This window comes from Panthera tigris, chromosome B1, assembly GCF_018350195.1.
Source record: "Panthera tigris isolate Pti1 chromosome B1, P.tigris_Pti1_mat1.1, whole genome shotgun sequence".
In the NCBI taxonomy this organism is placed as follows: Eukaryota; Metazoa; Chordata; class Mammalia; order Carnivora; family Felidae; genus Panthera; species Panthera tigris.
This window is the reverse complement of record NC_056663.1, coordinates 170,746,070-170,759,905: the sequence shown is the minus strand read 5'-3', so window position 1 is coordinate 170,759,905 and position 13,836 is coordinate 170,746,070. Positions and strand designations below refer to the sequence as shown.

General features: G+C 33.6%; 1 protein-coding gene across 21 annotated transcripts in view; it reads left to right on the top strand.

The window, feature by feature from the left end:
- The window catches only part of N4BP2 (NEDD4 binding protein 2), a 153,574-nt gene that overhangs the window by 39,966 nt on the left and 99,772 nt on the right, over positions 1 to 13,836 (top strand). For 20 of the 21 annotated variants that reach the window (XM_042984675.1, XM_042984678.1, XM_042984677.1 and 17 more), the window contains 5 exons: positions 2,987 to 3,063; positions 7,415 to 7,570; positions 9,146 to 11,535; positions 12,137 to 12,222; positions 12,743 to 12,788. In XM_042984675.1, coding sequence (XP_042840609.1) covers positions 2,987 to 3,063; positions 7,415 to 7,570; positions 9,146 to 11,535; positions 12,137 to 12,222; positions 12,743 to 12,788 — 2,755 coding nt within the window. The remainder of the gene's footprint in view (positions 1 to 2,986; positions 3,064 to 7,414; positions 7,571 to 9,145; positions 11,536 to 12,136; positions 12,223 to 12,742; positions 12,789 to 13,836) is intronic. The other variant, XM_042984682.1, reaches the window with a different exon arrangement.

Genomic DNA, 13,836 nt, shown 5'->3' with positions numbered 1-13,836 from the left:
TTCTTCAAAAAGAAGTAGTTATAGGAATTACTGTAGAGAAGGAGGATCCCTTTTTGCTTCTTTTGGTAACAAGATAATGAGAGCTGTGGGGGAGTGGAGTAGATTGGAGATAACAGTCTAATACTATCTTGACTGTCATTTACAAAAGTAGTTAAGTAGTGAGTTGAATAAGTAGCGAGCAGTCAGGTATGCTTAGTGGCATCTGGCAAAACTTATTACTTTGTTCTACGTATATATGTGTGTATATATATATATATATGTGGTTATATGTACATATATGTAGTTAAATATATATATATATAACATATATATACGTGTATATATGTAGTTTTGTGTATATATGTATACACATATACATATGTAGTTTCCCTTGTGAGTTATCATATAGCTTAATGTAAATCAGAATCATCCCAAGTAATGTAACATCATTAAGATTTACCTATTGATATGGGAGTTGAAGAAGTCTTTAAATTCAGTCTCTTTTTTTTCTCTCTGTGTGTATGCATTTAAAATTAATTTGATCCTGAGAGCTATATGACACTCCTTTAGGTCATTAGAGACCAGGGCTGTTGCCAGGCCCTGAATAAAGTGTATGAAATTTGGTATTGAGGTGAGGAAATAGAAGTGAATAGAGTCATTACAGGGTATTATGTCACTTCCTACTGTGGTGTCTTGGTTGATTTTGGGACTTTTCTGTCAGAATGGCAGAAAATAGCAGTGAGTACTTTTGGCATCTTGTCATAAAACTGAGGGGGAGGGGATCAGTAGTGGGAGATGAGGTCAGAGATGTAATGGTGGTTGTGGAGATGGTAGGGCAGATTATATAAGGGCTCATAGATCACTGTAAGAATTTTAGATTTTACCGTGAGTGACATGGAAGATGTGTTAATCTGCTCAGGCTGTCATAATAAGATACCACGATTGGGTGTCTGAAACAACAAAAGTAGTTTGTTTGCTTTTTTTTCACAGTTCTGGAGGCTAAAAATCCCAGGTCAAGATATGGCATAGTTCTCTGGGTGAGAGTTGTTTTCTGGGCTTGCACATGGCTGCCTTCTTGCATGTTCTCTTATTGTATATAGTGAGTTCTTTGGTGTATCTTCTTGTATGCATACTAATCCTATCAGATCAGAGCCTTACCCTGATATCCTCATTTAATCTTGATTACTTCCATAAATGCCCTATCTCCAAATATAGTCACATGGGGTGAGTGAGGTTTGAAGGGACACAAACATTCAGTCCATAACCAGGTTTTAAGCAGAGTAGTGACGTGATCCATGACAGTTAACAGGATTGCTGTAGCCCAGTGCTGAGAATAGACTTGGGGTTGGGGCTGGAGTGGCAAGCATGGAAGCAGAGAGACTAGTTAGAGGGCTGTAGTTGTAATTAATGTAAGAGATCATATAGCTTAGACCAACATGGTGGCAGTGAAAGTGATGATGAGTAGTGATTAGATTCTGGATATATTTTTGAAAGTAAAACCAACTGAATTTCTTGTTGGATTGATATGGATGTGAATTCAGTGTGACATTAGGGTTGGTTTTTGGCCTGTGTAGTTGGAGGTTGCCATGAGCTGAGAATGATGGCAAAGGGTTTAGATAGAATAGTTTTGGAGTAATGGATTTCAAAAGTTTAGGTTTGAATATGTGAAGTTTGGTGAATAGGTAGCTGGATCTACGAGTCCAGAGGTCAGGAGTGAATTCTGAGCTAAAAATAGGTATTAGAGTCATTAACATATGGGTGATATTCAAAGCCAAGGAATGGGATGATATTACTAAAGAAGTGAGTATAGATTAAGAATAGAGGACCAAGGACTAAGTCAAGGACTAAGCATTCCACTGTGGGAAGAGTTGTGGGTGGAAAAGAAGGACTAGCAAAAAAGACTGAGGACACATTTTAGTGGAGCTGGAGGAAAAGCAAGTATGCAGGAACAAAGTGTCAGGAGAAAGAAGTGGTGAGCTGTGATAAATGCTGCTGAGAGTCAAGTAGGAGAGGACTGAGAATTAACTGTAGCATTTTTCAATGTGGAGGTAATTTGTGGTCTTGATGGGCAGTTTCAGTGGAGTAGCCAATTGGAGTGGGTTTAAGAGAAGTGATGAGAGGAATTGAAGATAGAGTGTAGTAATTCTTTTGAAGGCATTTTCCTGCAAAGGGAAGCAGGAAAATGGGGAGCTGGCAGAGGAAAGGGGATTAAGAGTAAAATGGGAGAAATAATTGAATGTGATAAGATTGATTCAAGATGGAGGGAAAAATTGATGATAACTCAGAGGGGAGAATTGCTGAACTTGGTTATTCTTGAGGTGGAGAGAGGAGATAGGATCTAGTGCAGAAGTGTAGGGCATAGCTTTTAGATAATAGTCCTATTAGAGTTTTGAAAAATTGAATGAGCTATTATTTGAAATAGCTTCAAAATTATAAAAGTAATGCATGTATGATAAATATTCAAATTATAAAAAAGAGTGCCAAAAAGTCTTTAATAGTATTTTTTAGAATCTTTCCAGAAGTTTTCTATATTGTGTAAAAATGTGTGATTAATTCTTTTTTACCCAAGTGAAAATTCTGTATCTTTCTTAACAGTTTATATTGGGGCCTTTTCTTTTTAACACATATAGAACTTTCAAAATTTCTGTAAGTATTTTCATTGTATGGTTGTACCTTCATTTATTTAGTCAGTTGCACATTAATAGTCACTGTGTTGTCTCCTTTTGCTATTACAAATAATAATGAACTGGATATCTTAGGGGTGTGTGTGTGTGTGTGTGTGTGTGTGTGTGTGTGTGTATTTGCAGTCATATAATTTATTAGTAGCATAAATTTCTGGAAGTTAATTGCTGGGTCAATGAGATTGTGCATTTTGCCGATTTAACAAACCCGTCACAATTAGATAATCTTTAGGTTCTTTCAGTTAACATGCTATGAATTTGGAAACAATTCCTTTAATTTCATGGAAGTAATTATTTTTAAATACATTTGTCTTTTTTGTACATAGTCTCAAAAACATAAATATAAAGTTCTTTTCCGGGAACCGGACACATGGTGGAAGTTCAAACCAAAGGAACTTGCAAGGTAAAATGTAGAGACCATCTAACACGTTTTTAATTTTATGGCAGTGATAGAAAGTCCATCTAGATTTTTTCTCTCTATAAATAATCAATGAAACAAAATAGATTGGATTGCAGCTTTTGTAACAAATTTTGTATTTCCTATAGACTTTCTTTTTCAGTTTTTGAAGAGTTTGTACCTTATTCCTAATACTGAGTTAATTAACAGAAAAATTACAATTGTCTTATATAGTCAGTACTTTATTGCTTATTAATAATATAATGTCAATATTTGAAATTAGAATAGACCCTGGGGATTGGCATACCTGAACCTTGTGCTATGGGAGGAGTAAATCATTGTAGCTGCCTGGTGACTTAGAATACTGAAAGGAAGTGAGGAGGTATAGGTGGAAAAGGTAGCAGATGTCAAACTATCCAAGTATTGCACTACCCTCCCCACTCCTTGCCCGTCTCCCAAAACTTATGCTTTTTTATGTGATTGTTTGACTTGAATAAAAATGTTACCCTACGACATGGATACATCATGTGTTTTGCTTTGTGCTCTGTATTCCCTTAGAGATAGGCATAACTGGAGTTTGGTCAGGGTATTTTCTTCTTGGTAATTTTAACTACTTTTAATACTAACTAAAGGGTAACCTAATTTTACTGTATTCATAATGTTGTGCAACCATCACCACTCTCTGATTAGTGAACATTTCCATCACCTCACAAAGAAACCCTGTACCTGCTATTAGTCACTCCCAATTCTCCCTTTCCTTTGGCAAATGTTAATTTGCTTTTCTGTCTCTGTGGATTTGCCTGTACTGGACATTGCCCATAAATGGAATCATACAATATGTGGCCTTTTGTGTCTGACATCTTTCACTTAGCATAATGTTTCCAGGTTTTATCCCTATTGTAACATGTATCAGTACTTCCATTCCTTTTTATATGCTTTTGATACATTACTAGATTTGGTTTTCTAATATTTTGTTAAGGATTTTTGCATCTGTATAAATGAGTGACCAGTAATTTTTTCTTCCTTGCCCTTTCTTTGCCTGGTTTTGATATCATGGTTTTGGGTTGATAAAATTAATTAGAAGGTGTTTCTTCTGTTTCTCTTTTCTGAGTTTATGTGAGTTTGAAAGTTTGATAGAATTTACTTATGAAACTGTCTGGATCTGGTGATTTCTTTGTAAGAAGGTTCAGTTAGAATTTGTCATTACACCAAAGTTTTCAAATTTATTTAGACTTTATTAAAATAATTATAGTATTCTCTTACCTTTACATTTCTGCTGCATCCATACTTACGTTCCTCTTTTTAATCTGAATGTATTTATGTGTGTCTTCTTTTTTTCTTGATTATTCTCACCAGAGATCAGATTTTTTATTAGCCTTTTCAAATAAACATCACTTTGCTTGCTTAATCTTTCTATTATAAGTTTGTTTTATGTTCAATTCACTTCTGCTTCTATTCTACTTCGTTTGCTTTTTAAAAAAATCTATTTTGTTTATTCTGTTATTTTTATAAGATTTCACTTGAAAGTTTAGGTTATTTTATATGAGCATTTGATGCTATGAATTTCCCTAGGTACTATGTTTAATGCTCCTAGAATTTTAATATAGAATAGTTTCTTTTTATCATTTACCCCCTTATTTGCATTTTGATTAATTTTACTTTTTAACCCTTGGGTTATTTAGAACTATGTTTTAAAATTTCTGAAAAGGTTATTTTTAAATTCATCTTTTTTAAAAAATTCATTTTCAGTTTAACTGTAGTAGGTAAGATTGTACGATTTGTGTGATTACTAATTCTCTGATAGTATAAAAGATACATTTTGTGACCTAGTATATTGTCAGTGTTTTATAAATGTTTCCTGTTTGCTTGATAAAAATATATGCTTTGTTATATATAGTATGTTATAGTATGCTAATATATTATTAAATCATGCCTATTCTGTTGCTCACATCTTTTTAAAAAAATTTGCTTGATGGATTAATGTTTAAGGGAGGAATGAGGAAATCTGCATGAGAGGGTGTGGTGAACTCTCTCTCTGTTATGTTGAGTATATTCATTTCTTCTTATATAATTCTGCCTATTTTCACTTTATTCTGAGGATATTTTTTAAAGTGCTTAGAAGCTTAAAATTTTTATATCTGTCTAATTGAACCATTTATCCTTGTCAAGTGATTTTCTTTTATCCTTAATGTTAATTTTAGTTATAAAGTCTAATTTGTCTAATATTAATAGAACTACACCAGCTTCCTTTTAGGATTTGGGTGTTATTTCTTTTTCCATACTTTTACTTTTGAACTTTTCAGTGTCTTTACATTTAGGCATATCTCTTATAACTAGTATAATTAGGTTTTCAGAAAACCTCTGTCCATCTTTGGCTTTTTGTTGCTAACCTTAGTTCTTTTATAGGTATTTTGGTTATTCATATAATTGGTCTTGCTTCTTACTGTCTCACTCTGCACTTTCTCTTTATCTCACCTTTCCTGTGATTGTTTTTCTCCTATCGCAGAAAATTATATATTTGACTTCTTTCCCTCTTATTATGCCTTATTTTGGATTTTTTTTCACTGAATGCAAATTTCTTATTTATTTGTTCTTTCTCTATTAATTTGGAAATCATATACACTATTTTTATTCTTTTAATGGTGACATTAAAACTTTTATCATGCAAACTTTAAATTTAAGGTTAAACCATTTTCTTAGCCTTCTCAAAAATAAAAATATTTTCAAACATTTTAACTCTGATACTTACCTGCCTTCCAACTTACGTGCTATGATTGTACAGTGTACAGACAATGTGTGTTTTCACTCATATGGTTATTGCTTTGTCCTTAATTTTTCTTGCATCATAGATCTTTCACCTGGGAATTTCCTTCTGTCTGACATTAATCTTTTAGGAATTTCTTTACAGTATAGTTCTGTTTCATGTCAAACTCATTTTTTTTTTTAATCTGAAAATTCTTTTATTGCCTTCATTCTTGTAAGATACTTTCACTGGGTGTATAGATTCTAGATTGACAGTTTCTGTTATTGAAGATAACGTTTAATTCTCTTTTGCCTTCCATTACTGTTAAGTCAGCTGTGATTCTAATACTTGGTTTCTTTGTCAGTAACTAGTTTTTTTTTTTTCTTTCTTTCTTTCTTTCTTTCTTTCTTTCTTTCATTTCTGGTTACTTTCAACATCATCTCTTTACCTTTGGTGAATGACAGCTTCAGCACCATGTTTCTAGTGGATTCCTTATTTATCTTGTTTGGGATTTGTTGGGCTTCAGAGATCAGGGTATTTGTGTCTTTGATCAGTTCTGGAAAATTCTCAGCCATTTTTCTTTAAATTGCTTCTGTCCCATGTACTCTCTTTCTGGGACTTGGATTAGATGTATACTGCCTTTTTGTTCTGTCCTCTATGTCTATGTCTCTTAACTTCTCTTTCATATTTTCTATCTCTTTGCTTCTCTGTGATCTGAAACCAGACAAGATTGAGGTAGGTAAATATGAAACCCAGATTTGCCAACATGGCAAATACTAATTTTAGCCCTGGGATCCAGACACTGAGCCTTGGATCCAACCCAAGATAGCAGTGTTGCAACTGAGATGTCTTCATGAAGATTAAGATCCTTGAGAGACTAAAGCATACCATCTGGCCTCCTGGCAGATGCAAATCCAGACGTTGTATGAAGAAAAGCACCCCCAGTTTAAGGCCTAAGGATCCTTTAGTATTAGTTTCAACGGAATATGAGTTCATAAACAAAAATAAAGAAATAAGCTACCATGAGTGAAAGCACAAATACAACAAATTTCATATTTGGATATCCAGAGACTTAAGATACAAGGAATTTTTTTCTTTTCTTGAACTTAAAATGTATATACATTTGCTTAAATTGACTTGGGATTCAGTTTTATTGTAACAGGAGGGCCCTTTGGACATCTAGTCTGCCATAGTGGCCTAAGTGGAAGACTAGTAGAATTTTTTTTACTTACTAGTTAATAATTAAAGTCTGGAAGTAATGGTCATACTCTTATGAAGTTTTTTTTGCAGAGCTTGAGAATAGCTTCTTTTAAAGTTATTAGGATCTGTTGTTTTTTTCCAAGTTGATAAAAGATGTTTGGAAAAGATTATATGGAATGATTTTAAAAATGGTTATTTAAGACATGTTGAATAAGATGAAAATTAGAGTCTGTATATATTGTGTCATGACAAACCAGCTTAGATATTTTTACATATTAGAAATAGAGCATTATTTTGTATACGTTAAAAAAAATGAAAAATATGTCATTGTTTTTCTTGGTGTTATGTGTTCCATTTTTTTTAAACTTTAATTACCAATATTTCTTCTACCCTTTTCTGCCCTGGAATTTTTAGGCGTAATATTCATGGGGTAAGCAAAGAAAAAATAACAAGAATGTTGGAACACTATCAGCGTTTTGTTTCAGTGCCAATAATCATGAGTTCTTCAGTTCCAGAGAAAATTGAATGTATTGAGTTGTGTGCATATTCTTGTGAGGACAGAAGTACTAGGTAGGTTAAAGTCCCTGTGTACAAAAATTCAATTTGAAATATAATTTAAAAAATAATTTTGTAGCTTGTGAAATCACTGCCAAATAACTTTAAAAATAAAAATAGATGTTTGTTATTTGTTGAGTTTAGATCATTGTCTTACCTGAAACAAGATGTATATGGTTAGCAAGAGAAGTAAATTTATGTAAGCAATGACATGGGATTTTGTGGGTCCCAGGGTTTTGTGGGTCCTCAGGGTTTTGTGGGTCCATGTTTATACTGTGAATACTCCTGCTTTCTTTGTGTAACTTCCCACTATTCCAATATTTATTGGTTATTGCCTGTCATTATTTTGTGTTTCTTCAGGTATTAGTGAAAATACTCTTTCAAGTTAGTATTATAAAAATTGATTATTAATGAAATGCTTTGAATAAGTAATACAAGTCATAGCCTTTTGAAAGTTTGCAATCTAGCATGGTACTGAATCTGTTAAACATTTAGGACATATGAACAATTGAATAAGTAGGTGAGTTAAAGAATAACCTTAAATATAGATAGAAGTCTAAATCGCCCATACTTTTTGATGATAAGGGCTGGTGAATCTCTATAAAAAAAGGAGATGGGAAGAGAAAATTCATAAATGCTCTTTTATTGAGGAGCAGTGTTGCAAAGTGGTTTAGAGCATGGCTCCTGAGCTGTTTCCTGGCTTCAAATTCCAAGGCTTTGTAATCTTTGACAAATTATAGAATCTCTCTATACTTCAGCTCTTCATTTCTAAAATGGCAATCATAACACTTTGTTCATAAGAATTTCATAAGGATTATGAATTAATACTTAAAAGGGACTTAGAATAGCATCTGGCATGTAGAAAACTCAGTGTTAGATGTGATTTCACTTAGGAAGCTTCATGAGAGAGGTGGGACTTTGAGAGCTCCTGGAATAAAGAAAGAAAGGAAGATGAGTTGATAAATTGACTAAGGAAAAAGTATTGAAGTTGAAAGTGTAATGATTAGGCAAAAGTGCTGTTGAGTCTGAAATTAACATTGAGGATGGTTTTAAAAAATTTAGCAGGTGACATTTCAAATGACAGCTCTCCTCCCTTTCTCTCATTTCTCTTAGTTGTGCAAATCATGTTGACTCTTCGTGACTTTGTAAATGAAGCTTAAGTATTTTCCTCTGTAGCAAATGACAGATGTTAATAGAGGCAGACCTAGTTTCACACATATTAAGCTTAAATGGTTCTGAGAGAAGCCAGGTGTCCTCTTCTGGGAACAAATTTAGAACCTTTAATATTTAATGCATATGAACACCTTAACTGAAAATCTCATGTTTTTTATTCAAAAAAAGTTTGAGTGCTTCCTATATGCCAAGCATTGTGTTAGGTGTTAGGGTTACAATGAAAGGATGTGTTCATTATGTACTAGGAAAAGATCACGATTAGCTTTTATAATTTTAATTAATGTAGTTTATTTATAGAAGTTTTAGAAGAAATGTTAAGTGTCTTGTCTTTCGGTGAAATGCTTTTTTAATTTAAATCATAATGTTAATAGCAACATTAAGAGACTTCCTTATAATACTGTAAAAAAAATCTTACAGCCCAAGAGACAATGAAGATATTACCTCTGAAAAAGAAGAAAATGTTTTATCCTCATCTTTGAAGCATCTAGAGTTAACTGAAGTGAAGAAACTTGAAGGGACCAAAGAAACTATATTACCTGAGAATGTTACATATCTGTCTAATGCAGATTTAAACAAAGGAAGAAGAGAAATAAGTGGTATGAATCCTAACATTCAGAGTGCTTTCATTCAGGAAGTTTCAGACATGTATTTTTCTGATTCTGAAAGCAAAGGACAAGCAACAGAAAAAAGTGAGAAAGAAGAGCAAGTAGAAATGGCTTCTGAAAAAGAATATAGTAAAACTGATGCTGATAGTTTTGTAGAGAGAGTGTCACCAAGTATTTGCTATGGTGAAAATAATCAAGGCTATGATCTTTCAAATACTATACCATTTCAAAATGAAAAATCTTCACCTGGTGAAATATTGGAAGAAAGAGCCATGGTAAAGAAAAAAGCCTTTGGAAAACCAAAAAGCAAATCAACTTTGGAAAAGTTCCCAAGACATGAGCTATCAAATTTTGTTGGTGATTGGCCAGTTGATAAGACTATTGGTCAGAGGACAAAAAGGAACCGAAAAACTGAAAAAACTTCATCTGTACAAAGTGACAAAAAGTATAATCGTCCTCAGACACGCAAAGTATTAGATAATAGTCTATCTGTGAATATTGATCACATCCAGCAGCGAGAATCTCCACCTGAAAGTACAGAGGAGGACAAGAAATCACAGTATGATGATGCTTCAGAATCTTTCAGTCACTCTCAGTTTGATCTGTATAAAAATACTGAAAAACAATCATTCAGCATTGTGGGTGACTGGCCTTCATCTGATTCTTTAGCTCAGAGAGAGCACAGATCAAGAATGCCAAAAGACAGCTTAAAGGAACCCAACCTAGAATTTGGAACTAATGACAGTTTGAATGAAATAGCCTTCTACACAGCACATGAGGCCTGTTGGGGCACAAGCCCTGAAGAACTAAAAACACTGGGTAGTTCCAGTTCTACTCTAGGAAGTTCTGAATCGCTATCCAGTGAAATGGCCTGTGAGAATAAAACTTGTCCAAGTAAAAAGATTCATAGACAAAACACATTGTCTCTTACTTTTACCAATAGTGGGCCAACTATTCCTGGAGTAGTAGGACCACAAACTTTAGCAGAATTTCCAGACGGAAAACTTAAGAAAGTCCCTGGAATAGAAGAAGACATGTGTACCCAGACTGAACCACAGGATTTTGCTCTCTTATGGAAAATAGAAAAGAATAAAATTAGTGTTTCAGATTCTGTGAGAGTATTAACCGGACGATTAGATGGATTTAAACCAAAAGCTTTCAATATTAACACAAAATTAGACATTCAGGAAACAATTCCATACAGGGTAATGTATGATAAAAGCACATATGTTGAAGAAAGTGAGCTCACCAGTGCTGATGAATCTGAAAATCTTAACATTCTTTGTAAACTCTTTGGGTCCTTTTCATTAGAAGCCCTAAAAGACTTATATGAGAGGTGTAACAAAGATATTATTTGGGCTACAAGCCTTTTGTTGGACTCTGAAACTAAATTATGTGAGGATACTGAATTTGAGAATATCCAAAAATCATACGACGAAGCACAAATTGGGCCGTTTTCTCTGGGATTAAATTTGAAGGAAATTATTAGCCAAAGAGGAACCTTGGAGGATTCTATTTCTTCTGTGCCAGAATTTGGCCATGGCACTGTTGTCAGTAACACTAATGTGCAGTCTACCTGTGATTCAGAAAAGGGAGACTCAGAGCAGGCAGAAATAAGAGCTATCACTACTGAAAAACCAGGATTCATAACAGATTTATTTCCTAATGCCACTACAGATCTAAAGAATACTAATGAAGTACTTCCTGGTAGTCAGGCAGAACTTCCAGGTTTATATAACATTAAGCAGCCTTTTCCAGGGACTCTAAAAGCTACTACTGCTAAAGATGTGAGGGACATGGAGAAGAACCTAGAAGTCACAGAGATTGGAGACAGTATGCATTCTTCTTTGAATTTGTCTGATGTTTTAAACTCTGTATCGAGCACTTCAAATCTGGAGTTAAATGAAGAAGTTGATTTTACTGACTCTTTTGAAATAAAGAAAAATGAAAATCTTCCTAAGACTTATGTGAAATTTCCAAACACTGAAGAATTTATGAATGAAGATGAACAGGAAATGGAAAAAATTCTAATGGCTGAGAGTACTTTGTCAGCTGGAGTTAGTGAAGAAGATAAAACTGAGATGTTGAATCCCATGCCAATGATGGCCAAATCTCTGACCATAGACTGTTTGGAATTGGCATTACCTCCTGAGCTGGCTTTTCAGCTCAATGAATTATTTGGCCCTGTTGGTATTGATTCAGGTAAAGAAAAAGATTACCTAAATATGTATCTTTGTGTGAATAGAAACAGATTCAGGGTTCTATCTACATTTTGAAATTATGTTCTATGTTAACTGAAATATACCTTATTTTTGACACATTTGTTTATAGAGTATTTCAAAAAAATGTAATTTAAAGAAATAGAGAGTATTTATATGGAGTTTGTGTTCATCCCATGCATATGTTGAAAGTTTTCTGGGTATTTACCTCATACTTATTTGCACAGTTGAACCTTTTTGAATCTGTGGTGCTACTCCAGATATACTTAAGGCAAGACTAATTTCTTAGAACACACTTCTTGAAAAGTCTTGAGTAATGGAAATGAATATCTTAAATATATTCAGGTAAACTGATGGACAGGAATAACTTAAATATATGAAGCATTGTATAATTGCACCCACCAAGAAGTGTGAAAACAGTGACATAGCACATAAAAAAATTATTCTAGGAGCTTTAGAACTAGAAATACAGGTTAGTAATAATATGAATTAGTTTTATGATGAATAAGGTGGTTGAGTATGTTTTCTCAAAATGTATAATGAGTAATGATCATATTTTCTTTTCTTTTTTCCCTCCTCACAAGGGTCTCTAACAGTTGAGGATTGTGTGGTTCATATAGATCTGAATCTGGCTAAAGTGATTCATGAGAAATGGAAAGAATCTGTAATGGTTGGTAGGCTTCTTTTTATAAAGAGCTCCTTTTGTGTTCACTTTGCTCTTAATAGAATCTGTTGTATGAAAGATTTCTATTGAATTTTGACTTTGAGAGAGAATGAATTTTTATCAGTAAATAGGTTACTGATATTTTTCCTCTTTCTAGTATTTTTGGTTATTTCCAGATGGGCCAAATTATATAACTAATGATGGAGCTCAATATGATTGTTGACTTTTTTTAAGAGAAAAAGTCATAAATAGTTTTTACTCTAAAGACTTGTAGCACTGATTGATTAAATTTCAAAAACTGCTAAAAAAAAAAACAAAACAAAACCAGCCTAAGAGCTCTGTAAGTGGCAAAAATATATTAATATAGTCCTACTTCATAATCATATCTAATTTTATTGTTTTACTTAGATTTGGCAAGGACAATTGATAGTTTTACAAGGAGAAGTGATTTCTAGAGAAAAATAATATAATCTTATTTTATAATGCACCCTCCTTTGCCAATCCCCTGTCCTGCATTTGTGTTTAGGAGCGACAAAGACAAGAAGAAGTATCCTCTGGCAAGTTTATGCGAGGTAAAACACATATTTTTACTTCTAATGTTCTTGTCATGATGTTGAAACTTGGTGTATGTGTACGAATTTTAATGCATTATTAAATATACTTCCACAAAATGTGTTACCCAAGAATTTTGATTTGAAATTAAAGTTCTTTTAAAATATTTAACATTTAATATTGAAATAAAATAAAGCTAGAAGAACTAAAAAGCACCTGTAATTAACTTTCATGAGTGCAGTGGACCACCTGTGGTGTGCTCTAATACGTATAGTCAGGGTATTGCCTGTTTAAGATTTTGTTCTGGTTCGAGAGCAGTAACATGTTCATGTGTTTGAGAGCATCATTCAGTTGTTACTTGGTTATTCAAAATTTTTACTGATGTTAATATTATTAGAGCACAAAAGTCAGCCTGCTTTTGTAACATCTGCCAAATTGACAATATTTGATTCCAGACAACTTCTTAGGTAGTGTTGTCAGTGATTAGTGCAGGGTGGCGGACCTGTTAACGGGCCTCCTTTTGTGCATGTTTCCTTCAGATGCCTCTTTTATACGCCTCACACTAGGACTCCAGGTTGAAGATTCTTTGGGTGTTCTTTAGTTGTAGCTTCAAGAGCTAAAGCTATTTGAGAGCTAGAGGTACTGGAAGGGTATCAGAGTTTATGTGGATGGCAGTATCTGCTGTTTCTTTATTCTCTGGGAAAGCAAAGGAATGTATAAAATATGCTGCTACCCTTAGAGATGCTGAAATATTATACATTAAATCTTGTTATTGTGAACTTCTTAGAATGTTCAGTTTCTTCCTTGTGTTGAATATATCATTTGTTCAGTATTTATTTGTTGTGTGCCTCTAGTGGGTTGCAGGTTTGCCAGAATATTGGTTCTTTCAGTCCTTGGAGTGGCTGAGCAGAGCTGACCAGAGCTACTCTAGCTGGTCACTACCACCGGGCTACAACTCCCTTTGTTTACCAATGTATGTGTGTGTCATTTTTTCTGTGTTGATGTGATAAAAAAAAAAAAAAAAAAAAAAAAGGAGTTGGGGGGGGGCACTTGGGTAGCTCAGTTGGT